At 37.5% G+C, this 25,280-nt stretch overlaps 1 protein-coding gene and 1 long non-coding RNA gene across 3 annotated transcripts in view; one reads left to right on the top strand and one right to left on the bottom strand.

Annotated features, from left to right (window-relative positions):
* LOC125414657 (uncharacterized) overlaps window positions 1-20,912 on the top strand; it is a 61,194-nt gene extending 40,282 nt beyond the window's left edge. The window contains exons 3-5 of the long non-coding RNA XR_014997575.2: window positions 15,908-15,970; window positions 19,089-19,216; window positions 19,526-20,912. This is a non-coding gene — a long non-coding RNA (uncharacterized LOC125414657). The remainder of the gene's footprint in view (window positions 1-15,907; window positions 15,971-19,088; window positions 19,217-19,525) is intronic.
* The window catches only part of Gstcd (glutathione S-transferase C-terminal domain containing), a 91,022-nt gene that overhangs the window by 14,457 nt on the left and 51,285 nt on the right, over window positions 1-25,280 (bottom strand). For both annotated transcript variants that reach the window (XM_048456753.3, XM_048456752.3), the window contains 2 exons: window positions 1,623-1,738; window positions 1,426-1,470 (listed from right to left, as the gene is read on the bottom strand). In XM_048456753.3, coding sequence (XP_048312710.3) covers window positions 1,426-1,470; window positions 1,623-1,738 — 161 coding nt within the window. The remainder of the gene's footprint in view (window positions 1-1,425; window positions 1,471-1,622; window positions 1,739-25,280) is intronic.

The following is a 25,280-nucleotide window of genomic DNA, read 5'->3' as shown; positions in this document are numbered from 1 at the left end:
CATTAGTGCTGAGCATTATTACTATATTTCACATCTTAATAATAATGCAGGCTGTATTTACTATCCTCTATCCTGTATAACACACCTGACACAAAAATGAACAATGTCTTGAACTCCTGAAGTTTGGCATGTAATGATAAAAGTGAAAGAAAGAAATAGTGTTTTATGTGTTCAGTTAAAGACTGAGTGTAATGGGAGCTCGGATTCGATGACTAAGGCAGATATTAACAGAGACCTGAGGTGAACAGAAATTAGCCAAGGAGCAGCTTGGCCTGAGCAGTACGGTATGTCAGTGTTTGAAGAGCCAAGAAAGCAGTTTGGCACAGTGCATGGTAACAGCGAGAGTGGGAGAGGGGGAAGGGTGTAGAGGATGGAGACTAGGTGGAAGAAATAACGGGAGGCCATATCCTGTACTTATGATAAAACAAGGTTCCAAAAATTGCAGTAAATAGCTTGGATTGGTGTGGTGAGGCCGAAGGCAGAAGGAGCCTCCAACAGTAATCAGAGGTAAAATTAAACTATTATTATTATCTTTTTCTTATGTATGCTTTATAGAAAAATACTATATCACTTTACATAAAACACTTGATGTATAGTTGATATTAAAAACCTGGATTTATCCAGCTGAAGCCGATTTCCAGGTCAATCTATTAAGTTTCTAGGAGAATTATTAGAAAGGGGAAAAGATGCGCCACCTCCATTATGCATCTCGGGCCCCTGCTCTGTGAGCTTTTCCTCAACACTACAACAGGGCTTGCCTCTTCTCCTCAAACTTTTATTTACTTTGCTCTTTATTCTATAAGACAGTGGTTCTCCACCTTCCTAATTCTGCAACCCTTTAATACAATTCCTCATGTTGTGGTGACCCCCAACCATAAGATTATTTTTGTTGCTACTTCGTGACTATAATTTTGCTATTGTGATGAGTCATAACAGGAATACTTTTGAAGACAGAGGATTGTCAAAGGGGTTGTGACCCACAGGTTGAGAACCACTGCTGTAAGAAAACAACAGACGCCACAGCAGTCATTTCCCTCCAGGTGTCTATCTGTCAGCTCTAAATTCTCTTCTCACCGTAGTCACATGACTGCAGAGTGCACACTCTGCTCCAGCTAACTGCCTACTTTTTAAAAATGACATTTTCTTTTACCAGATTTGTGTTGAAAATTAAGTTAGCTTTATTGTATTTGTTTTATTCAATAATGGAATATTATCTGTTTTACTAAACACATATACTTTAAAATATTGCTAACTCTACTGTGGTCATATTTTCCTTTTGTTCCCATTAAGATTCTGATCTTAGGAGTTTACTTCCAAGCAAAGTATGTGGCACATATTGATGAGTAAAGAACTGGCGATGCAGAGAGCTGATGTGAGGCCAGCATGGCCCTGAGTTCTCCCACGCTGTCTCCTCTCTGCCCTTACCTGGCAGGAAGGCAGCACATGTGCCAGAGCAATCCCAACATGGCCCTGCGAAGTAAAACAAAAGAAGTAGCTTTGGTTACCGTGGCTTCTGTTCACTGTTAAGACAATGATCTTGCCAGATAAAATCATGACCTTGAATGCAATGTAGCAAGGTCTCATGATCTTGGAAAGACTAAACGATAAAGGAGACATAATACCCCGCCACTGCAGAAATCCACAATTCTGTCACCAGGTTTGGCTTGATTTAGCACCATGTAAACAAGGTTGTTTAACTGTTGCTGCTTTCTTAAAGCTCGGTCAGTGGACATTTTGCCTGTGGAAGAGAAGAGATGAAGAAAATATTTAGCATTATGAGGGACAAATTACTCAGAATAGAGACTATTAATATAGAGAAGAGTGTTCTATGTGCATATGTCCACATGTATACATATACACTCATCAAAGAATGAAGTACAGATTTCATGTAATTACTGTGAGTAGAAAAGTAGAACCCAGAGTCTAGCTCTAATTGTAATGTTGTAGAATATTATTTATAATGTGTCATATCTATTAATGGTGTAGAACATTTGTTTAGTGATGCAAAGATGTGTTGCATTCTCTTAAGTTGCATTTGTTTAACCCTGTGAAGCTGCGTTACTTTGCCTGTCTAAAACACCTGATTGGTCTAATAAAGAACTGAATGGCCAATAGCAAAGGCAGGAGAAAGGACAGGTGGGGCTGGCAGGCAAAGAGGATAAGTAGAAGGAGAAAAAAAGAAAAGGATCAAGGAACGAGAGGAGAAGGACTCCAGGGACTAGCCACCCAGTCATACAGTCAGCTGTGGAGTAAGAGTTAAAGATATACAGAAGTATGCCCAGAGGCAAAAGGTAGATGGGATAAATAAATTTAAGAAAAGCTGGCTAGCAATAAGCCAAGCTAAGGTTGGGCATTTATAAGTAATAATAAGTCTCTGTGTGTGTCTATTTGGGAGCTGGGTGGCAGGACCCCCAAAGAGTAATGAGCCCAAAGAATAAAGCAAACAACTACATTTTGATTATATTATTTTAATTAATATGTACTTGAATGTCTGTCCCCAGTTGGTAGAGCTGTTTGGAGAGGTTATAGAACATCTGGGGTTCGGGGAGCTTGCTAAAGTACATCACTGGGAGGTAGGGGAGATTTTAGGGTTTACAGCCTTACTTCACTTCTGCCATTCTCTCTGCTTCATATATGCTGATGAAAATGTGACCAATCTGTTTCCTGTTCCTGCTGCATGCTTTCCCAACCATGATGGCCTTGCCCTCTGGAGCCAAAAGCAAAAATAAACTGTTTCTTCTACAACTTGCTTTTAGTCCTGGAATTTTATTATAGCAACAGGAAAGTAACTAACACATTCACTATACAACTTTTCTTTCAATGAAGACAGTTTCTCCTAAAGAGTACAAGTAATATCTGAAAAATGAAATCCAGAGCCATAAAGGTTAAATCAATCTGAATACATGAAGAAAAAATATTCTAGTCCTCCATTGCTCTCAGGGATATACTGTAAAAGACTGCCAACTTCAGCACTGCTTACATTTCCTTACAGAGTTATATGGACATTTTAGTTATTTCTGTATATCCTCTAATTCCATTTCTTTCCGTGGGACCCTGAGAAACCAGGGAGCACAGGTGTCTCACAGTCAGAACTGTACCAGGGTTGCTGTACTCAGAGGGAAAATGACTTTCCTTTTCCCACATCAAAGCTTCCTTTCCTCATGAGTCAGACATAGAAATTTAATGCAATTAGGGACTAAAGATGGGCATTTCCAAGTATGAAATGCTCTGGGCAGCAGCATGAGATCATTGTAACTTGCGTTTCAAAAGCCCACTTGTAGCATTCCCAAAACATCCTTAGAAAGATGAATGGCATCATTGTCTGTCTTAGGTATAAAACACATTCCTTCAGTTTGATAAAAAAAAAATATGCAAAGATAGCAAGACTTTCTTGTTCCAATTTAAGATTAAAAATATTTTTCTCTTTTTTCTTTTTCCCATTTTCCTTCCTCCTTGTAATACTAAATTAAACTTAAAAACTAGGAATATTTTATCAGAAAAAATAAAATTATAATATCCAATTTCAAAAGTAACATTGACATGCATATACCATATCTCTAATCCTTAACTTTCTACCCATATTCAAAATAGTATATTAGAGACATCTTTTTATGTCAGTGCATCTGTCTCTAAGCATATACTTCAATGGCACACAGTATTACACTGATTATGTATAAACCATGGTTTCAATAACCTCTGTTCAATTCAACATTCAATAATAGCTATTACATGGCTGAATTTTTGCCATTCTCAATCATTTATCATGCCTAACCTGAGTTTCAAACATTAAGAGTTTTAAAACCAATCTAGTTATCTCATTTGTAAAGAGAGTTTAATGTGGTTTGTATTCTAAAAGAATACTCATTCCCTTTAATAATGTAATTATAACCATTTCCACACAGAATAAATGAGTCCCTGTAGGTTTCCCTTTTCATGAAAACCACCTGAGTTTTTATCAGGACAACTTGCAAGCACAAAGCACAACTGAAACCATTTATCAGTGAACACTTCTGCATTAGTTTTCACTATTGCAACAAAATACCTAAGGCAGGCAGGTTACTTATGAAGGAAACGAGAGGCTCAAGGTCCAACCATGGCAATACTAGCTGTTTTTAGGGTCCACAGTACATTACAGAAGAAAACAAATTTACATGGTGAGGCATGATGCTCCAGACATTAGGGTTGGGTGGGCTTCTACAACAACAACAACAACAAAACTGATTCATTCATTGATTGGCTTACCATATGTGTCTGTATGCGTATGGAATACATACGCATTATGGAATGTGTGTAGAGGTCAGAAGACAACTTGCTCGGAGTCAGTTCTCTCACTTTATTTACCAGGTGGGTGTTAGAGCTAAAACTCAGGTCATCAGGCTTGGCAGCAAGCAGCTTTCCTGGATGAACCATCTTGCTGGCACAGGCCCAGACTTTTATAATAGCTTTTCTGTTTTAGAACTTACTAGAAGGCTACCACATACCTTCTGGAGCAATAACTCCAATGACTTATGACTGCCCACTAGTTACACCTGCTACAGACAGCACCAACACCACGCCAGACACTACATCGTCCACCACGAAGCTTCTCCCATTAACAGCTCACAACATGTGAAGCAGCACACTCCTGCTTGCTCCATCTCACCATCCCAGTTTGTCTTATGCTTTCTGTGGCATGAAGGTTTAATTTGGAACAAGAGACTACAAATATGGGAGATGGACGGGCGGTGGTGGTGCACGCCTTTAATCCCAGCATTCGGGAAGCAGAGGCAGGTGGATCTCTGTGAGTTCGAGGCCGGCCTGGACTACAAGAGCTAGTTCCAGGACAGGCTCCAAAGCTACAGCGAAACCCTGTATCGAAAGACAAAAAAGAATATGGGAGATGAAGGTAGGTAAGATGGCTTGGTGGGTAAAGATGCTTGCCTCCAAGTCTGAGTTTATCTTGTGACCCACATGGTAGAAAGAGGCAAATAAATGCAACATGCTGTTCTCTGATCTCTCCATGTGCACTCCATGAAACATACATGCATGAACACACACATAACTGAAATAAGAATAAAGGATAAGAGCAGCAAAGTCAGAAGACAATACACAAGAATATGTACTTTGAGGGTCTAAGGGCTAGAGTCCCAAATGCTGCTGTTAAGTGGCCACAATGAGGCAAAGAGCAAGCACACACTTATGTCTTTCCCCTGTCTGTGGAGTTACATAAGACAAAGTACAAACGAATTTTATTATTTTGTAGAAAAGAAGAAAATTATTAAATGGAGTCTAGCTGCACTCCTATAAAGTGCTTCTATCAAAAACTCAGAACAGTCTAATTCCCTCACGTTTGTTTCAAAAGGAAACTCTGATAAAGATTTGCCTTCCTACGACTGTCTTTGCAAGTAAATGCATCTACGCTGAAACAAAAGATGAAGACAGAGAGCTTCTCAGATTGGTGTTTACGTGGAGGGACTGCTAGATTCACACAATATCCACAGTTAAGCTAAAGTACAGCAGCCAGATGCCTAGATACTTGAGAAACTGACTCCAATAGAACATTCTCTCTTCCCATTCCAGATTTATAAATATTATAAAGTTCCTGGAAACATAAACAGGATCTCAAGTGTACTCAACAAGAGAAAAAATAGTGTTTTAGAGTATGTATTAATTTAAAAATGAAACCCTACTTTGTATTTTTATTCAGTGTCCTAGTATCTAAAACAATTTACAATATAAAATTGTAATCTACTTTTAGCTTCACTACAAATGAAAGTGCAGTGGAAAAAGAAATCCAAGCAGAGAACATTTGAATATATATGATGTCATGATTCTTCTGCAGTGCAATCTTTGTCTAACTCACATTAGGATGCATTTGATTATCTAAAGCATGTGACTGCTTTCTGCCTGTTGCAAAGTGAGGAAGACAAGGTTTTTAGGCCAGGAGAAGACTTGTTAAAAAACCAAAGCAAGAAAACAAACAAAAGGCTTAACTGGGTCTGGAACACTCTTTCGGTCCAGGCAGTTCTCAGTGTTTTGGTTCAAAACAACAATGTACCCTGCATGTTATAACTTGCTTATATAAGAAAGTTAAGAAAACCCTCAGGTTAAACATATACTAAAGTTCTTCAATAGAAATCCTTCGTTGTTTTGTTCTTAAAGCATTCCTTTAAGTTACAGCATGGTCACATTGTATGAATTAAAAAATATAACTAATATGAAGAAAAAGACTGAAAACTAAAGCACTTCTACTTGAGGAACTATGGAATCAGGAAAGAAAGAGCAAATTTACTCAACAGAGATCACATGGGTGCTTACCACCCTTCTAGAAAGTCAGTCAAACAACTGAAGGACAGAGCACCTTTGGTTATAGGTAGTGCTAAGAAAGTCTTTTACCTAGTGACCACCCTAATTGTCGTCATAGAGCCTACATCCAGTAACTGATGGAAGCATATGCAGTGACCCACAGCCAAGCATGGGCTGAGCTCCTGGGGTTCAGCTGAAGAGAGGGAGGAGGGATCATATGAATAAGGAAGGTTAAGATCATGATGGGGAAACCACAGACAGCTGACCTGAGCTAGTAGGAGTTCATGGACTATGGACTGACAGCTGGGGAACCTGCATGGGACCCTCTGAATGAGGTTGACAGTATGTGGCTTGATCTGTTGGGCAGAGGCAGCAGGACCTATCCCAATTGCATGAACTGGCTTTTTGGAACAGAAATTTATGACTGAATGAATTGAGGGAGCTTGTTTAGTGGAAAACCACAGTGAGCTCATTTGTGCTTGAAAACCAGGGCTCTATGTGTGGAGGGGTGGGGGAGACCAGGCAGACCTGAAATTGTAAGCAGGGGCAGATGAGGAAGGACACTGACGATTTTGACCTTGGCATCTTAAACAAAACATGGCCTTACTTTAATATATAACGTGCTTAGACCTTCTTAAGGCCGATTTCTATCTGAATAGGGAGTACCATTATTCTTGGAGTTATGCACTAAAGATTTTCTTTGATAATGATAGCCTGAATCATTTTTATTACAGATAATGTATGAAATTATTCATAAAACTTTCTGAAGCATTCATCCTCAACTGACGCTCATTGCCATTAAATGATATAATTAAGAAAACAGATTCGATCTAGGGAACCCATTGGGTCACTTTGAACCATGGAGCTGCAGACCATGAATCTCCTGGACTCCCTAGGGGCCTTTCCTTCTTTCCCAGTTGCTCCCTGAGGTGTGACATTCTGGTTGTGCAGAGTAGTTAATCAGAGTGAGCTCTGCCTGGATGTGCTCACTTAAGTCTCTTCAAAGCTACCCAGATACCTCTCCTCCTTTGTTTAAATACCTCCAAGAAAAAACAAACAAACCAAGTAATAAGATTCCTTACTTCTTGATGGGGAATCAAAGCCTTTACTGACGGGGTCCTCAAAAGCCACACTTCTGATGCATCCACATGTACTAGCTCCATCAAACTTCACCAGCCACATCAATTCTTTTAGATCTGATAATAATTTTTTTGAATGAACGAATTTTCAGTTGTGCTTTAAACTGCATTTCAACCCAGTGTGCTAAATTTCACAGGTTCTATGCATGAAGCAAGTTAGGTATCAATGTTCTGATTGTGTTTGTTGAAACAGCAAAATAAACCAATTATGGAAGTGTCTTAGATAGGAAAAGTTTCTGACAACTCTTGTGAGAGAATAAGAAAGCAGCAGTATGAAGTCACTTATTTCAGAGATAGCATGCCAGAGATGCTAAGACTTTAAATGGCTCTTTGATTAAAAAGTCATTTTCAGGCTAGCATCACTAATCCTCCTGGCCACACGGACCCCAGTAAGCATATTTTTCCAGTAGCGGGTACCTATAATTGTCTCATACCTCTATGCTTGTTCACACACCCTATGGTTCAATCAATGAAATCATTACAGTGTCATGGTATCTTCACGAGTGTAACTGTACCGCATACACTGTTAGAACATTTGACAGTTATTACCACAAAAGACAGGAGAAGTCCATGGAAATTCATAATATCAAAAGAGGCCACGTTATATTTTCTAAATGATCGAGACACTTTCATAAAGACTGCTCAACACACAGTCAGGCAATCAGCATAGCCTGTACAAAACTGTTTCAAAAATGTTGGAGATACAAGCATGTATAATGCATGGTTTTTGCCTTAATGAACTTATACCTTGTTTACTCATTATAAGGATATCCCAGGAGAGCTTATGAAATGTATTTTGTTAACTATGTTGTCTAACATATATTTAAAGCAGATATAACAAAAACAAAAATGCACGCATCTCCTAAACTTCTAAAATGATCGATAACACTTTCTGCTGCCAGGACTCTGCAATCTAGGGAGGACTTACATATTTAATATATCATCACCTCAAAACTCCCTCAGTTGTTGGTGTAGATGACATTTTCAATATTTTACAGAAAAGGACAATGCACATTCCACAGCACGATTAACACTTGCTTAAAGTCACAGGCTGGAAGTGGGACTCAATGAAGCTCTCTAATACCAGTGTCAATCTTATCCTCAACATGATATACTATTTCTTAAATGGATGACGGACTGTTGGATCTCAGCGCCATCATTACCTTTTCTTATGTGGGAGAGCTCAAGAAAGTGAGATGTTTCTCAGGGAAATTAGGGAACTCCCCTAGAAATTACATATTAGGGAGTAATTTAATTCTTCACAATCGGTCATAAAATATATTTTATTTCAGTTTTCCTTCTACATAAAAGCCATCCAGCAGGCTTAGCAGTATGAAGGCTCAGTTTATGTTGAAAGAGTCAGTTAGGGGTCTCATAAATCACTCCATTTAATAACGTGGCCTTGCAGTGTCACCCCTCAAAAAGAGCCATTTCTCCACCTTGGGACTTTAGCAACCTTTGGATATTATAAAAAAATGACACAGGGGGTTGAGCAATCAATTTGTGGCAAAAATCGGATTATTTTGGAAGAAAGAAATAAAGATAGATCAAGATCTTTAATGGCCCAGTACTACAGATGCAGACTAAAAGCAGCACACACCCTCACCTTCCAGAGCAGCTCTAGGCTGCCTTTTAAGAAGAATGTTTAGGCACACTGGGTGGGAGGGAGAAATGCTCAACACAGCACAGTCACATTACTGCCAAGTCAAAGCTTCACTTTGTTTATAGAAGAGCTTAAAGTGACTAATGGAAAATTATAACTTATTTCTGCCATTATTTCTCTGAGATGAATAAAACATTTTGATTGCAGAGTATTATATGCAGCATTAACTGAACACATGAATTTTCATTTCATTTGAATCTACTTATATCATGCAAAACAATTATCATTCACCTGTGGTATTTTCCTTTTTTTAAGGACTACAATATTTTCCAAGATCAAAGATCTAGGAACTAAAGAGTTAACTTTGGAAAACAGTTGCTTATTTTTCATTTTAGAAACTCAAGTTAACAACAGGAAGGTATTTTAACTAACTTTTTAAGGTCAATAAAATAATTCTTTCTTAGCTTCTACCTTGTAATCAGACATAGATTAAATGGTATTTTGGTCATTCCAAATGAGGAGTGCTAACTTTCTGAGAGTGTGATTTTTTTTTTGAAAAAAGCAATTAAACTGATGGATGTAGTATTTTAGATTAGGTAGTTGGAGACGTTCTCAAAGATCAAGTAACCAAACTGAATACTAAGAAGCCAGAAACAGGGAATAATAACAAAGATGAGCTAAATACATGGGGAGGTATAGATACAAGACTTTAAATCAGTGGTTCTTAGCCTGTGGGTCCTCACCCCTTTGGCACCCCTTTATCTCCAAAAATATTTATATTACAATTCAGATTCATAACAGTAGCAAAATAGAGGTTAATTAGAAGCAATGAAAGTAATTTTATGGCTGGGGGTCACTACAACATGAAGAACTATATTAAAAGGTTGCAGTGTTGGAAAGGTTGAAAACCACTGATCTAGATGGACGAGAGCTGGGGTGTTGTCAAAGTCATCATAATGACCTATATTACAGACATCACTAGTGGATACACCATGCAGCCACAGAGCGGATGTTGTTGTTTGTTGGTGTTGGTAGAAATGGTTATCCTCTGCTGAGCATGTTGTACTGTCTACCTCACTGTCCTTCCACAACAGCTCACAAAGCTGGCTCTGCTATTTTCTGTGCTAGGAAGAAGTGTAATGGAAAACAGTTAGCATCACTCAGAGTTAACTATAATGAGGTCAGGAATATTATCCTGACAGTTCAGGACCTATGCTCTTATTTACCACATAATGAATCATAAATCCTTATCAGTAAAATATTTTGAATAACAAATATACACAGTGCTATTAATGTTCTTTATATAGTAATTTACTCTCTTTAAAAACTTTTACTTTTGTATATTCTATACTGCCTTCTCTATGTACTGTTACTAGGTTTAATCTGTATTTCTAACACCAGATAAGTTGAATTAAGTCTACTTCTTTAGTATTTTCATAATTTAACTTCAAAATTATCAGGAAAACCACACTGAAATATATTTTTCCTGGGAAATGTCATGTAGTAGAAGCTGAAATGCATATAAATAGCAATGATTTGGTCAAAGTTACTGTAAGTAAAGGATAGGGTCTTCATTGGGCTCAGAATTAAATAAATACTGATTCTATGTCTTTACTGATTAGACTTTCAAACTTGACTTATGTGTATGTATGTGTGCCTGGGTGAGTATATGCATGTGCGTGTCTCTGGAGTCTAGAAACCGATGTCAGGTTCCTGTGAGCTGTAATTATAGGTAGTTTTATACCTAATGTAGGTGCTGAAAGCAAATGCTGGTCCTATGAAGGATAAGAAAGTGCTCTTAACCACTGAGCCATCTTTCTAGCTCCATAAATCATGTTTTCTAACTATAATTTTATTACATATCTCTATCGATTTTGTGACTTCAAAACCAACCAAATGTTGTTATACTAAAGAAATGTAGCAATATGACTGTTATACCTATGGGTCTGTGTCTCACTGAAGCTTTTTCCTGCAGTAGATGGGAACTATTACAGAGACTCATATTGCAGAATATTTGTTTACACTGTGAAGGTGTGTCTTTGCCAAGGTGCCTTCTGACTGGTTTAATAAAGAGCTAAATGGCCAATGGTTAGGCAGGCAGAGATTAGGCAGGACTTTCAGGTAGAGAGAGAGAAATTTGGAGGAGGAATCTAGGTATATGATTTTGCCTACACACTCACAGAAAGTCGGATGTGATGTACTAAGAAGAAGCAACTGAGCCATGTGGCAGAATGTAGATTTTAAAAAATGGGTTAATTAAGTTATAAGAGCTAGTTGGGAAAAAGCCTAAGCTAGGATCAAGCTTTCATAATTAAATAGCTCTGGATCATTATTTGTGGGTTGGCAGTCTGAAGACAGTTTGACAAGAAGAAAGTTTCCTACATTTGGTGCCCAATGCATGGCATGTAAATCCACATAGGGCCTGAGAAAGCTGGGGGAAAAAAGCCAGGTGCAGGATGAGAAAACCTCTGAACTGGTTATAATATTTTTAAAAATATGCTTAGATCTTAAAAAAAGAAAAATAATTGTATAGATAGTCATAGAAAAGTAAATAAATAGTTTAAAAATAATCCAGTCTTCAAAAGAGAGTAAAGTAATGTAAAAAGAATAAGTCACATAAAGATGGAAAATACACAGGATGCCTCAATCCTGTGTTGCTTTGTTGACTTTGATGTTTTAATGCTAATAAAGTAAAAAAAAAACAACAGCTGTGGACAGACATTGGAATATGGAATCTGATATATTAATCCAATCTATATACTTTAAGATGTCTTAACTTCAGGATAAAAGTCAGGAAATATATTGCACTGGGAGAGAGGTTATTCATTTGTTTCTAAAGAAAACAAAAGGCTGTGGATTTCTTCAAAATTAATAAATATCAGATTTGATTGAGGAGAGATCTTCTGAGGATCTCTGGTTACAGACTTGAGAAAGAAACCAGGAAAGACTACAGAACAGGTGATGCCCCTCTACATGGGAACAGCTCTGATACTGAAAGAGACATGATAAATCTTGTTGGCCACAGAATCCTCATGACTTATTATTACATGATATCCTTTCATATGACATGGATAAATTTATATTAGTTTGATTATATAGTCCAAATGGACTTATAAAGTTGACAGATGCCTTTTTCCTGATCAAACATAAAAAAAAATCATCTTCGGCTAACTTGTGCACAAGGCACATTCCATACTTGTGTATGCTACCTTTGAGTTTGTGTGTTTTCCAAAATAAAATAAAAGAATCAGTTACCAATAAAGATAAAGATCCCAGGTGATCCAGCCTCCCAGAATGCCTCTGTTGCAGTTCCCTCAAAATTCTGTATCCAGAACAACTTCAAAGTTACTAGCTGAGATGGTCCAGCCTCACAGACTATCCAGCCAAGACATAAGACATAAGCTCTATACTTTCCCATCACAGAGAGACTAAACAAAAAAGGATATAGCGAGCTCACCCAGGACTATCATATCCCAATGTTCTCAGGGTCCTCTAAAGATGCCATCACCCCTAGACAACAGGAAGTAACTTTAAGAATACAACACCCATGTTGGGTGGTGTTTGGTCCTTCGATGGATTATGGGTGTTTATCATTGTTTAAGAAGGTTGATTACAAGTTGTTGGTGGTCAGGTAGAAAGCTATACAAAGGAGATCAGATTCAGAGATCTCTTTCTGAAGGGAAAAAGGGGGGACATAAAATAGAAATTATAGATAAAAGGTAGATTATTGGATCTACTTTAAATTAAAAGCAATAATCTCAAATGTTTTACACTCATATGGATTTTTGTATATTGACAGATATAAGGTTATTTTGTTTTATATATATATGTATATATATTCTACTCTTGTTGAAAGTATTACTGTATATTGATACAAATTTGAGGTTATTTTTGTTATACTGCATATATGTTTCTATGCTTGTTTAAGGTATTGTACCTTACAGCTAATTTAACAATGTAATGTAAATTTCTCATCCTTGAAAATTAGTATTACGAACTATTTAGTATAATTAAAAAATACAAGTTTTTAGTTAGTCATCTAATAATCAAATTTGTGGCCATGTTATGTATGTTTTAAAGGTCAAGCAGAGATATATTTTAGATAGCTAGATTATCTTCAAACTCTTCAAAGACCTTCAAATATGGCATTTAAAATATTTTAATAACATAAGGCTTTTCATGATAGTGAGACACATTTGCTCCTAGAGGCAACAATTTACTTCAAAATAGGATGATAGGCATCAAAGAATCTCCATATGGAGCTTGCTTTCAATGTGGCAAAGCTAACCATTTGGGCAAGAGACTGTCCTCGCCTTGACTGCTGAGAATATGCTGTGCAAATTGGACAAGTAAGACATAAAAGAAAGCAACTGTTAAATTTTGCCAAGACAAGGTAGGATAGTCTTACTGTGGAATATTATTTTACCTTGGCAACTATGTGCTGCATTTGTTTATGCTTCAGAATATTACTGTAACTGTGTAAAGGTGTGTTTCTTTTGTTTATGCTGCGTTTGTTTAGTTATGTAAAGATGTGTGGCATTTGTTTTACCTGATTGCCTAAAGCACCTGATTGGTGTAACAAAAAACTGAATGGCCAGTAGCTAGGCAAAGAAAGGATAGGCAGGGCTGGCAGGCAGAGAGAATAAATAGAAGGAGAAATAACTCATTGTCTTGTTTAGAATCTGTCATGTGATGTTAAGGATACAGCACGAGAGCACGAAGGCATTGCATGCACACCCACAAATCTACAAACACAGGGAGAGCAGACACAGGAATCTCGTTAGTCTTAAACACAGATAATATCTTGGTGTCTTCTAAGAACTTGAGATAGAACGTCTTATGCATGCCTGGTTCTTTAGTTCCACAGAGAAGCAAGCCAAATAAACAGAAGATAAAATATCAGAAACATGGTGATTAGTCAAAATTTTTTTGTTACCTTCCATTGTTTTAATCTTACAAACGTAATTAGGTTTTTTGTTTGTTTGTTTGTTTTTTTCAAGACAGGGTTTCTCTGTGTAGCTTTGGAGCCTGTCCTGGAACTAGCTAGCTCTTGTAGACCAAGCTGGCCTCTGCCTCCCAAGTGCTGGGATTAAAGGCGTGTGTCACCACCGCCTGGCTCGTTTTTACCTTTAAGTGAAAGAGAAAAGGTAGAACTTTCTCCCTTGAAAGTCAATGCAAAATAAGTATTATGTAGGAGAGCAAAATAACTATTTTGATGATATTTTTAAAAGGAATAAATGACTTTTGTAAAAGAATTTTGTATTTTCATATATAATAAAAAGCAACAACTGTAGGTTAGGCTGGCTTGCAGTTCAGAGGTTTAGTCCATTATCATCATGCAGGGAAGCATGACCACAAGTAACAGACATGGTGCTGGAGAGGTAGCTGATAGTTCTATTTCTGGATCTGCAGACAGCATGAAGAGAGAGAGAGAGAGAGAGAGAAACACTGGGCCTGCCCTGAGCTTCTGAAACCTCAATGCCCACCCCCTGTAACACACTTCCTTCAACAAGGCCACACCTCCGCTAATGCCACTCTATGAGTCTGTGGGCATATTTTCAATCAAGCCACTACGTGAGGAAAAGCCTCATTTCTTTATATCATTGTGATGGCTTGTTTTATGTCAACCTGACACAAGCTAAAAGAGGAAGGAACTTTGATTGAAAAAACTGCCTTCGGAAGATCAGGCTATAGGCAAGCCTGTAGGGTACTGTCTTAAACTGTTGGGGTCATGGGGCAGCCCATTGTGAGTGGAGTCATCCCATCCTGGGTTCTATAAGAAAGCAGGCTATGCAAGCCCTGGGCAGCAGGTCAGTAAGCAGCCCTTTCCATGGCATCAGCTCCTGTCTCCTGGTTCTACCTTTTTTGAGTTCCTTTCCTGCCCTCCTTCAAACTGCTGATTCAACAGATACTAAGCTAGGACCATTGTAAAGGCTGGTGCAATTCCTGCTGTCTTTTGACATCACACATCAATCCACTAGAGAAACTATACCAAACATATACGTAAGGAAGAATAATTAAAGGACAATGAGTAAGGAGAAGGAGACGTGCTGTAGCTATGGTGATCTGAAAGAGCCTGTCGGATGACATTTGGTATTTGAATGAAGGAAGTGGAGGATATAAACTATCCAGGGGAAATACAGTTAGTGAAGATAAGACTGGCAAGAATAAAGACGAAGAAGTGTTTGGTATGTTCCTTGTATCCCTGCTCTCTTTAAGACCTTTATCATGACAGGATGTTGTATTTTGTCGAAAGCCTTTTTTGGCATCTAATGAGATGATCATGAGGTTTTTATTTTTCAGTTTGTTTCTATGGTGGATTACATTGACAGATTTTCATAGGAGCCTGGAAGACAGCAGTGCTGAGAGGAACGTAGACAGTAGAGGTGCCAGCTCATGAGGCTTCAGAGAAGAAAAAGGATTCTATTAGTAACCAGACTAGAGGCCACTCATGTGATTTTGGCAAAGAATTTTGCCCGCACCTTTTCCACGTCTTGAGAATTTATATAGGCTAAATTAAAAAGCGTTGTCCTGGGGAATGGAGAAATGACTCAGGGGTTCAGAGCACCAGCAGCTCTTGCAGAGGACTCAGCTTTGGTTCCTAGCACCCACACAGCGGATCACATCATCTATAACCCCAGCTTCAGCATATGTGATGACCTCTCCCAGCCTCCTCAGGCACCAGGTATGCACATGGTACACACACAGAGTGTCTCTCTCTCTCTCTCTCTCTCTCTCTCTCTCTCTCTCTCTCTCTCTCTGTCACACACACACACACACACACACACACACACACACACACACAGGCAAAGCATTCATACATCTAAATTAAAAATACATCTTTGAAAAAAGTAATGTACTCATTTTTTTTTTTTTCTAGAGAAGCTCTTGCTCTGCACTGGAAAGACAGGAAAGGGTACCCTTGGGGCAAGACCTCACTCAGGTAATTTGTGAAAGGATGTGTAGAGATTGAAGCAAGTATGTTGGTTTCTGACAGAAGAATGTAGAAAGGTTTCGATTTCTTTAAATCAAGAGAGGAGAGTAAGTACTAAAAGTCTGAAGAGAGATCGTGGAAAACAGTTATATAACTAAATTGCATGAACAATCTAGGTAAAACAGTTATTACTAAGGACTCATTTCCTTAAATAAAGATCCACTTAATGATAAAGATAGAGGAAACCTTAGTTTAGTTAGGTCAGTTATTTTAGAGTGAACAAAAATTAAGAATTCCTTTTATAGTTGATAGATTTGAGAAGAGGAAAAATGTGTGGAAATAATGAATGTGTTTAAAAGTCCAAGTGAAAAAATAATACTCAGAATGTCACTTGTGCGTTGGAATCCTCCCACCAAGTAACATGTTAGGTACATTGTCCACTGTTTCTTCAGTACTGACAATTTTCTCTATAAAACCACATAAATATATGTGAACCCTCCACTGTATAGAAAAGGCTCAAAAGCCTACTTGCTGTCCTCAGAGTAGCACAGTTCTTTCTATGAATGGGCAAACAGGATGCTGTTACTGAAGTTTTCTGAGTTGGTTTTATTCTAAAAGACTCTTGGTGAAACTGCAAACAATCACATCTTCTCCAGCGCTATACTGAATGTGTACTGCTTTGTATCTAGTAGATTTCCAGCATATTTATAGACTCCAACACTAAAGCCTAATAAGGTGGCTCCTGAGGGCCCAGTGCTGACAGGTACAAACACTTTGAAAGGAGAACTGAGTGGATAAAAAGGAAGGGAAGAACACAGGCAGAAACTGAGCTGTTGATGGCGTAAATGGACTCAATGCTGACAGATATTCAACCCTAGCAAATGCAATGGGAAATTTCTAAGAAAACATTGCATGCCCAGATGAACAATAAGGGCTCACACACCAGGGCAAGGAAGAAGAAGCAAAAGGACGGTGTCAGAATTAACCAGCAATTTAAGAGTCTCAAATAACCAGAAGGAAAGTAAGAGTAAAGCTTTCACTGCTTCACTTTAGTGCAGCGCCAGTCTTTAATCCCCTCCTGACCCACTTTACTCAGCCCTCTGGAGGGGCATTGTTTGTGTGCTGGAGTATTAGCTTTTAAGGAGATTAGTTCCAGGAAAAGAAAAAAAAATTATATACATATAGTGACCCTGATACAAGGCATTAGATTGTATTCTGTTCCCAAACCACCTGTTTCAAAAGATATCTGCCACTCACAATACAACATTCTGTATCTTCCCAGAATTATAAATAGAATTAGGAATTACTGTGTAACAAAAAAATGCTTTTAGATGTGAGAAATATTTGAAAATCTTTAGAAATATCTATATGTCTTAGAGTTTAACCAATGGGAAGCTGAGTCTTTTCATTCACATGTAATATATAAGAAATGAAAATTAAATTTCCTTTATAATATTGGATATAAATCAGTATTAAATCATTAATTGTGGATTATCATGTAATAAAAATGTAAAAGCAATAAAAACACATAGAAATTCCTAAATCTTAACATAAATTTTCTTAGAGGTTTACTTAATCCTTTTTTCTTATAATAATATATTATCATACAATAATAATATACCACAAATTATATTATATATTAGAATAATTATATACTACATATTATAATATATAATTACATAATAATTATTATATAATATTATATTATTATGTAATAACAATTCTTACTATTATTTTGGTGTTTTTAAGACAGGGTTTCTTTTCTGCATAGCCCTAGTTGTCCTGAAACTCACTCTACAGACCAGGCTGGCCTGCCTCCTACTCCCTAGTGCTGGGATTAAAGGCATATGTCACCAAGCCTGGCTGAGAACTATTCTCAACCCTTTAGGAAAATCATTTATAAACTTCACAGAAGTACAAATTAGTTTTTTCTCAGCCTTGCTCGTTTTGATTCTTTTTACAACAACAACAACAACAAACTAGTAAAACTCTTTGTAGCTATGCTGAAATGAAATTCAGTTAGTTTATCTTACTATCCATGTAAATAAAAAAATATAATTATTGAGTCATAAAGAAGAAATTACATTTTGCAACAGAATAATTTTACTCCAAAGATGCTCATTCATGATGAATAGAAGACAAAAATGGTCCCCACAATTCTATAAATTTCTCACAGCTTATAATTAGATGGTGTTTTCTCTAAAATTTAATGTAGTCTTGTTATTATTTCAGATAATGTTTACAAAGAGCATATCATAATTTAGGAGATTAGACTTATAGTTCATAATATTGTACATACCAAAAAATTTTAATATTAGTTTCCTTAGACAAATGCATATTGTTTCAGATGTGCTTCCTGATGTAGCTGTTTTGTTTTTTTATATCTTATTTGATAATACTAACAATGATGAGTCGTCTGTCAAATATCTTTGGAAAGCTCTTTTAAATATCTAATATCTCTAGATAATACCATCAAAATACGCTGTTGAACATTTTTATACATACACACACATCTTAAGCAGGTGTAAATCATACACATTGATGATGATGTGAAACTGAGGTATCTAATAATCAACTTAAAAAACAGAACATTATTAATCCTTTTGCAGTTCTATGTGTCCCTAACCGAAGGTTTCTCCTTCACTTCCCTACTGTTGAAGAGCCACCATCTTGAATTTGTGCTTACCAATATACTGACTTTTGTAAACTTTTGCTGTATAGTTATGCATCTTTAATAATACTAATATCTAGCTTTGGTTATAAATCTTAAATTAATATGATTATAAGGGTACTTTTTGCAACTCAAATTTCTCACTCAAATATGTTACAAGTTCTATGTTGATACATGAAGTGAAACTTTATTCTCACTACTCTGTTTTATTGTAGATTTATAATTTATCCATCCTTTGTGACAATCATTTGGAAACTCAAAAACATTTTTTATAATTTGAAAATTTAAAATTCAGGTTTTTTTTAGACATCTTGGAGTAAAGTTGAATGCAATTTTATCTTTCTTTGTGTATTTGTGCTTTCTGGTGCAGTTTACCTGCGTACACATGTGTGGAGGCCAAAGGTTGAAAGTGGGATGTCATCTCATTTGCTTCTCCATTTTATTGTTTTGAGACAGGATCTCTGACCTAACCTGCAGCTCAAGGAGACCAGCTGGCCAGCAAGCCCCAGGAACTTGCCTGTGTCTGTGACCCCCCTCATCACGGGACTCATAAGTGTGTGGCACCATCACTGGCATTTATATGGGTAATAAGGATTCAAACTGAGATGTTAATGCTTATATCCTAAGTCTTTGCCCTCTGGGTTCTCTCTCTAACTTCATAATTTAATCCTTCTTTAATGACTCTAACCATAGTTATATTGTTCATAAACAATACAGTATTATAACAAAGTGGACACAGAGACATATCTGCTAATTTTTATGAGGTTTGGTATATTTAGACTGCTTGATATAGTTTTCTGTGACCACTCTCATACTGGGCTTAAAAGCAAGTGCTTTTTTGCTGCTTTTTGTGTTTATTCTAAAAATCTCTACTTTTAATTTCCTTTTTGTAGGCCTGAAGAACAGCCTATGAAATTTGAGAGTAATAGCAAGAAAAGAAAAATAGACTATGATTGATAGATGGAATGGGAGTTTCTTGTAGAGATGTGGACGGCCATGTGAAATAATACACTACTACTGAAGAACAAAAGTTTGGCACTGACCGCCTGGCTCAAGTATTCATTAGCTATTTGACCTTGTCAAGTAGCTAATCTTCAGAGTATTTGCTTTACCTCTGTAATGTAAATAAAAATCCTTCCATAGGAATATTGTAAGAAATAAATAGGATCATAGCACAGTCCCTGGAAAACCACCAACTTTCAGTAATATTAGTTCCTTTCATATCTACTCCTTTCTCACTAGAGGGTAGAAATTCTACAGTTGTTTTCAGAGACCAGAGGCATATAATTTGTGGTAGTTCACAGATACATTCTTATCATTGTAGACATATGGTAACATTCACAAAGTTGAGATATTATTTTATCCTTCAAAATTATAGAAAACACTTCCTTATAAGTGTTAAGAAATAGGACTGCTATGGTATTAAAAACTCAGTATTCAATTAAGAAACATAAAGGATGGAGAAGAAAGAAAAATAAATAAAAAGTGAAATATGAGAACTGTGGTAGAGAGTCAATGAAAAGTTGGCTACTGAACAGTAGTATTCCTGGAGGGAAACCAGAATAAATGGAATGTAAGCTTTATTCAAGGATATCAATAGTTTCTAAGGAAGGAAACATTCTTAGATTGGAAATGGGTATGAACTGTATTGGGAGAGGGGGAATACATTTAGGCACAATGATCAAAAAGATACTATTGCCCTAAATGAGATGTCCCTGTCAAATCCATCCCCTAGGGCTTGGGACCCTGAAGAGCAGGTGAAAGGAGCGTCCTTTGTGTACATAGAATGGCTTCTGGTATAGTGTTGTTACGAGACGCCTGAGTGTGTCAATGAGTGGGTCTCTACATCCACATGTTTCTTGTGCCTTTTCTTGAGCTTTTTCTTGTGCTAGTTCTGTCCTATCCTTACTATATTACATTGTATTATATTTTATTATTATCCCTTAGAAGCCTGTTTATTTTCGAATGAGAGACATGGTGCGGGAGAATTGTCTGTATTCTGTCAATCATATTTTAATAAAATGCTGATTGGCCAGGCAGGCAGTATAGGTGGGAAAACCAGACAGGAAGTAGAGGTGATGCAATGAAAACAGGAGTATCCTGGAAAGCAGGAAGCCATTCCTTCACTCCTGCGCAGATCACTGAAGAGGCAGCATGTAACTTGCCCAGCTGAGAAAGGTACAGAGCCATGTGCTAAAGTAGATAAGGATAATGGGGTAACATAAGTTATAAGAGTTAACAAGAAGCCTGACCTAATGAGCCAATCAGTTTATAACCTGATGTAGACTCCGTGTGATTTTCCTTGGGACTTGCTGGCTTGTTGGGGTACTGGGCGGGACAGAAACCCCAACAAGCTGGCCCTCATGTTACAGAGACAGAAAGTGGGTAGGTCCAGATGGGAGAGTTGGAGAGGAATGGGAATAGAGGTAGGGGAAAACATAACCAAGATATATTATGTGAGGAAAAAAAAAAACAAACAAAAGCTATTTTCAATAAAAAAAGTCTTAAAAAAACCAATGACATCAAGTAAAATTACATAATGATATGTTTCTGTAGAGGCATAAAAAAGAACTTTGGAAGTGAGTCTCATTTTAATGGCTAATTTCTCTTGCTTACAGTTTCTACTATGAGCAAGGGACTGATGGCTCCGAGTCACAATGATATGGCATAGCCACTATCCTCAGGATCTCCAAGGGTAGCTAGCAGTAATAGCTAGAGACAGACAGTCAATACATCCTAGATAGAAAAACCCAAATCCTATGAAACACACAAGGAACCACAACACCACCTAGGAGAGCATGCCAACAGATATAAAGACAGAGTGTGGCCAAACAGGCTGCAGAAGAGTGGCATATGCTGCGGAGAGGCACAGGCAGGAAAGGACTGAAAAGTGTCCAGAGAACTTGACTAGTACACCGGGAAGAGGAGATGGTGGAGGCAGGGAGGACCCTGGTAAGCTTAGTTTTAGCAGATGGTGTAGATGTAGATATAGTGATGGGTTCTATTTTCAAAAACAAAGCTTTGAAGCTGAGAAGAAAGGGCAAATGTTAGAATGAAGAGGTTTGATGTGGGATTCCGCTCTGTATGCTGTGAATATGTTTTATAACCATTGGTTAATAAAGAAGTTGCTTTCAGCCAATGGCTTAACAGGATATAGCTAGGCTAGAAGAGAGAGTAGGCAGAGTCAAGGAGAAGCCATGTAGCCGTCACTGCAGGAGACAGATGCGTACGGAACCTTACCAGTAGGCCACAACCACATGGCAAAACACAGATTAAAAGAAATGGATTAATTTAATATATAAGAGCTAGTCAATAAGCATGAGCTAATAGGCCAAGCAGTGCTATAATAACACAGTTTCTGTGTGGTTATTTCGGGTCTGGGCAGCTGGGAAACGAACAAGCAGTCTCGGTCTACAGAGGTTTACGTTGAAGTTCTAAGGATGGCAATGGGATTGGGCTATGATCCTATTGTAAGAAATTCTCTTTAGAATTCCTTAAAGAGTTTTATACTAACAAAACTCTCTGAGCTTTACTTCAGTTAGTTACACATTCCCCAAGGGGAAACATAGGAGGGGTGAAAAGTGAAAGTCAAAAAAAGGTTGAAGTAGTGGTAAGAACACAGGAATGACAGATCAAACAGTCATTTACCATGTGTGTGTGTGTATGTGAGTGTGTCTGAGGGCTGTAGAGTACTGAGTTCTGTGAATCTATGATGAACTAGCCTCCTCCTGCACTCACCAACAATGCACACAAACCCTTCTTTCCTCAGACCCTCTTCAATCCAACTGTAAATCCAAATCAGTTCTTCTGAGTCTGAGGAAGTAGAGCATTCTTTCCATAAGGAACAAGTCATCACAGTGTGTAGAAACTTCTTGGAAGCCAATTCTTCATGCTCAGAAACAATTATAAGTCACACAAAAATGACCACCCTGCATGTATATCTAATCCTACATTCCCTTAACCAGTTCCAATAAAACTCACTTAGAAACACATATTTTTAAAAAATGTTTGCCAAATTATTTTTAAAAGCTATTTAGCAGTATATATGGGTTACCACCTAAATCTGTGGTTCTGACCAAAAAGACCATAAATTTATGACCTTAACACCATAGCTCATAAATAGAAATGGGAGCAAAAAAAGGAATCAATGTAGTAAATCTCAGGCAAACAAACAAAAAACACAACGAATGAAACAGTCAAAACGAGACAGGTATGTTGAATGTTCTCTTTGGTTCCTCAAATATTTGGATGCTTAAGTTACCACCACCACTGATAACAAGTTAGTGAGCTGGACACAGAGGCAAGAACACATATCTGTTATGATGTAAGCATGACACAGAAGCAGAAAGAGTAGGGGTCTAAACGAGCTTTGGCTAAGCTGAGAGAGTTTGAGGCCAGCCTGGGCAACATCATGAGACTGACTCAAAGAAAAAGAGAAAAAGAAAAAAAGAAAAGAAAAGAAAAAAGGATGGTAATAGAACAGCCATGTCAAGCAGCCACAACCAAGACGCTCAGCTTTGGCCTTGATCACAGATTCCGGAACAGCCATCAACACTTCTCTGTTGATGGTGGCAAGAACCGAACTATGGAGTCTGAACAAGTGAAGGGAGTCAGGTGATGGGCTGCATATGCTATCTATTCCTGGGATACGATGCTTGGAGACAGCACTTTAATGACTTAGCATGACTAGCTTTGAGCCACTGAACTGAGTTCAATGCCACAGATGCACTAAGACGTGTAAACAACTGCCTAGGAATGCTTAAAGCAGCTTGTGCTGGAGGGGCAGGAAAGTAAGAGAAGTCCTTAAACCATATGACTAGGTCTATACCACAGATTATAAAGATACAGCACTTGGGGACTCTCTTAAATTAAAGGTTGTACCTATAGAAGATCATATAGAAACAGGAATTGAAAGCCAGAGAGAAGTTCTCCTGCTTGAAGATGAACTGCATTATCATGGAGTTTCCTAACACATCCCAGCTCTTCTCTGCTTTTGCAGTTTTTCTTGAGAACCGATGGGGTATGCTTATCAGAAGGGATGTGCTTATCATGAGGCTGACGAAAGTACCCCAGCAGAGCAGAATGTGAATCAACATACAATCCATGTGGAACCTGACTGAACACACTGTTTGTAGGGGTATTTTTATTATGAGATTTAATTTTCTTGATTATACACAAATTTTCTGTACTTAAAGGAAAATAAAAGATTGTTCCTGGCAAGTTTGAATCAATTGATATTTATACCATCTGTCTTCAAATTCGTACTCCATAGCTATTTGCTCTGGAGTTCCATTTGAATTAGTAAATTATCACAAAGTGTGACTCAGCAGCAGTGCCATGTAGGTGTCTCACGAGATGGACATGATCCGCCCTGACTGTGAAGCGCTGTCTGTGAAGACACTGTGCAGAGGTTGGACTGTAAACCCATCGCTGAGCCCACATGCCTTGTGACTGTCATAGGATTCCCAACTGATCATGAGGAGACACTATACTGCATCTTAGATTTGGGCTTTCTGGGGTTTATCTCCACTTTTGGAGAGTTGTGATGTGGCACCTGGGAAGTTAATCTTGTGAGATTATTCATTAGTTGGAGTTTCTGGGCAACATCATATTTTGTGTGTTTGTACACACATGCATTTTAAAAACACATTCATTCAAATATCTGTCTCTGAGTAGTGTTAGATTTACTTAGATAATACACTGTTAAAAACTGACCCTTTTTGTTGTTTTTAAAAAATTGGGAGGTGGGTTGAATGATTGTGCTTCTGAAGATTTTATTAGTTTATTCCTGTGAAGAATACCAAGAACGCATATCTTTGGTCACTGCTAAATGTGACATATACCATTTTATATTTACTTGTTCTAAAGAGTCTTTTGTAAGAGTAGAATACCTAATAAGAAAATATGGATCCCAAAACAGAAAACAAAACAAAAAAACAAAATTAGGAGGGAGAAAGTGGCAAAAAGAAATGAGTTGAAATGTTAATTTCTGATAAGGTCATGATAAAATGATTTCATAACACACTAATGAAAACTAGGTTCTACAGAGATGAAACAGTTGGTGCACAGAAAAGTAGAGGATCAAAATATGAAACAATGTTAGCAAAACAGACTCTGACAGCTGTTACCAAATTAGAAAGCTATCAAAAATTTATAATTCCATCAACAATGCAAAGAGAATAAGTGCCTGATTAGTGAAAGTGAGTGTAGGCGTGCTTGTGTGCATAAGTGTGTGTGAGTGTATGGGTGTATGTGTATATACACATGTGTACATACAAGTAGCTAGCCAGAAGTGAAAAGGGAATAATCTCCTTAGGGTATGTGGGGAAATTTTATCCTGATGCAGCCAACAGGAATATAGGACTAATGTTTCTAGAAGACCCAAAGAATAAAACATTTTACTCATGTATACACATATAAACTCTGTTTTGACTATAGACAGAAATACACTGTTAAATACCAATTGCGCTCCACTCCCAAGAATAGTTGGGGCTACATTAACTGTAACAACTGGAAAGAAAACTCAAAAGTTGGGTGGGTAGAGAGGGAATGGTGGATATAGGAGGAGGTAGGGTGTGTGAATATGGTCAAAATACATGGTACAAAACCTGGAAGAATAAAGAGACAAAAAAAAAAAGTCCACAACAT

This window comes from Myodes glareolus, chromosome 17 (genome assembly GCF_982192425.1).
Source record: "Myodes glareolus chromosome 17, mMyoGla1.1, whole genome shotgun sequence".
NCBI classification, from domain to species: domain Eukaryota; kingdom Metazoa; phylum Chordata; class Mammalia; order Rodentia; family Cricetidae; genus Myodes; species Myodes glareolus.
This window is presented reverse-complemented; position numbering and strand designations above follow the sequence as displayed.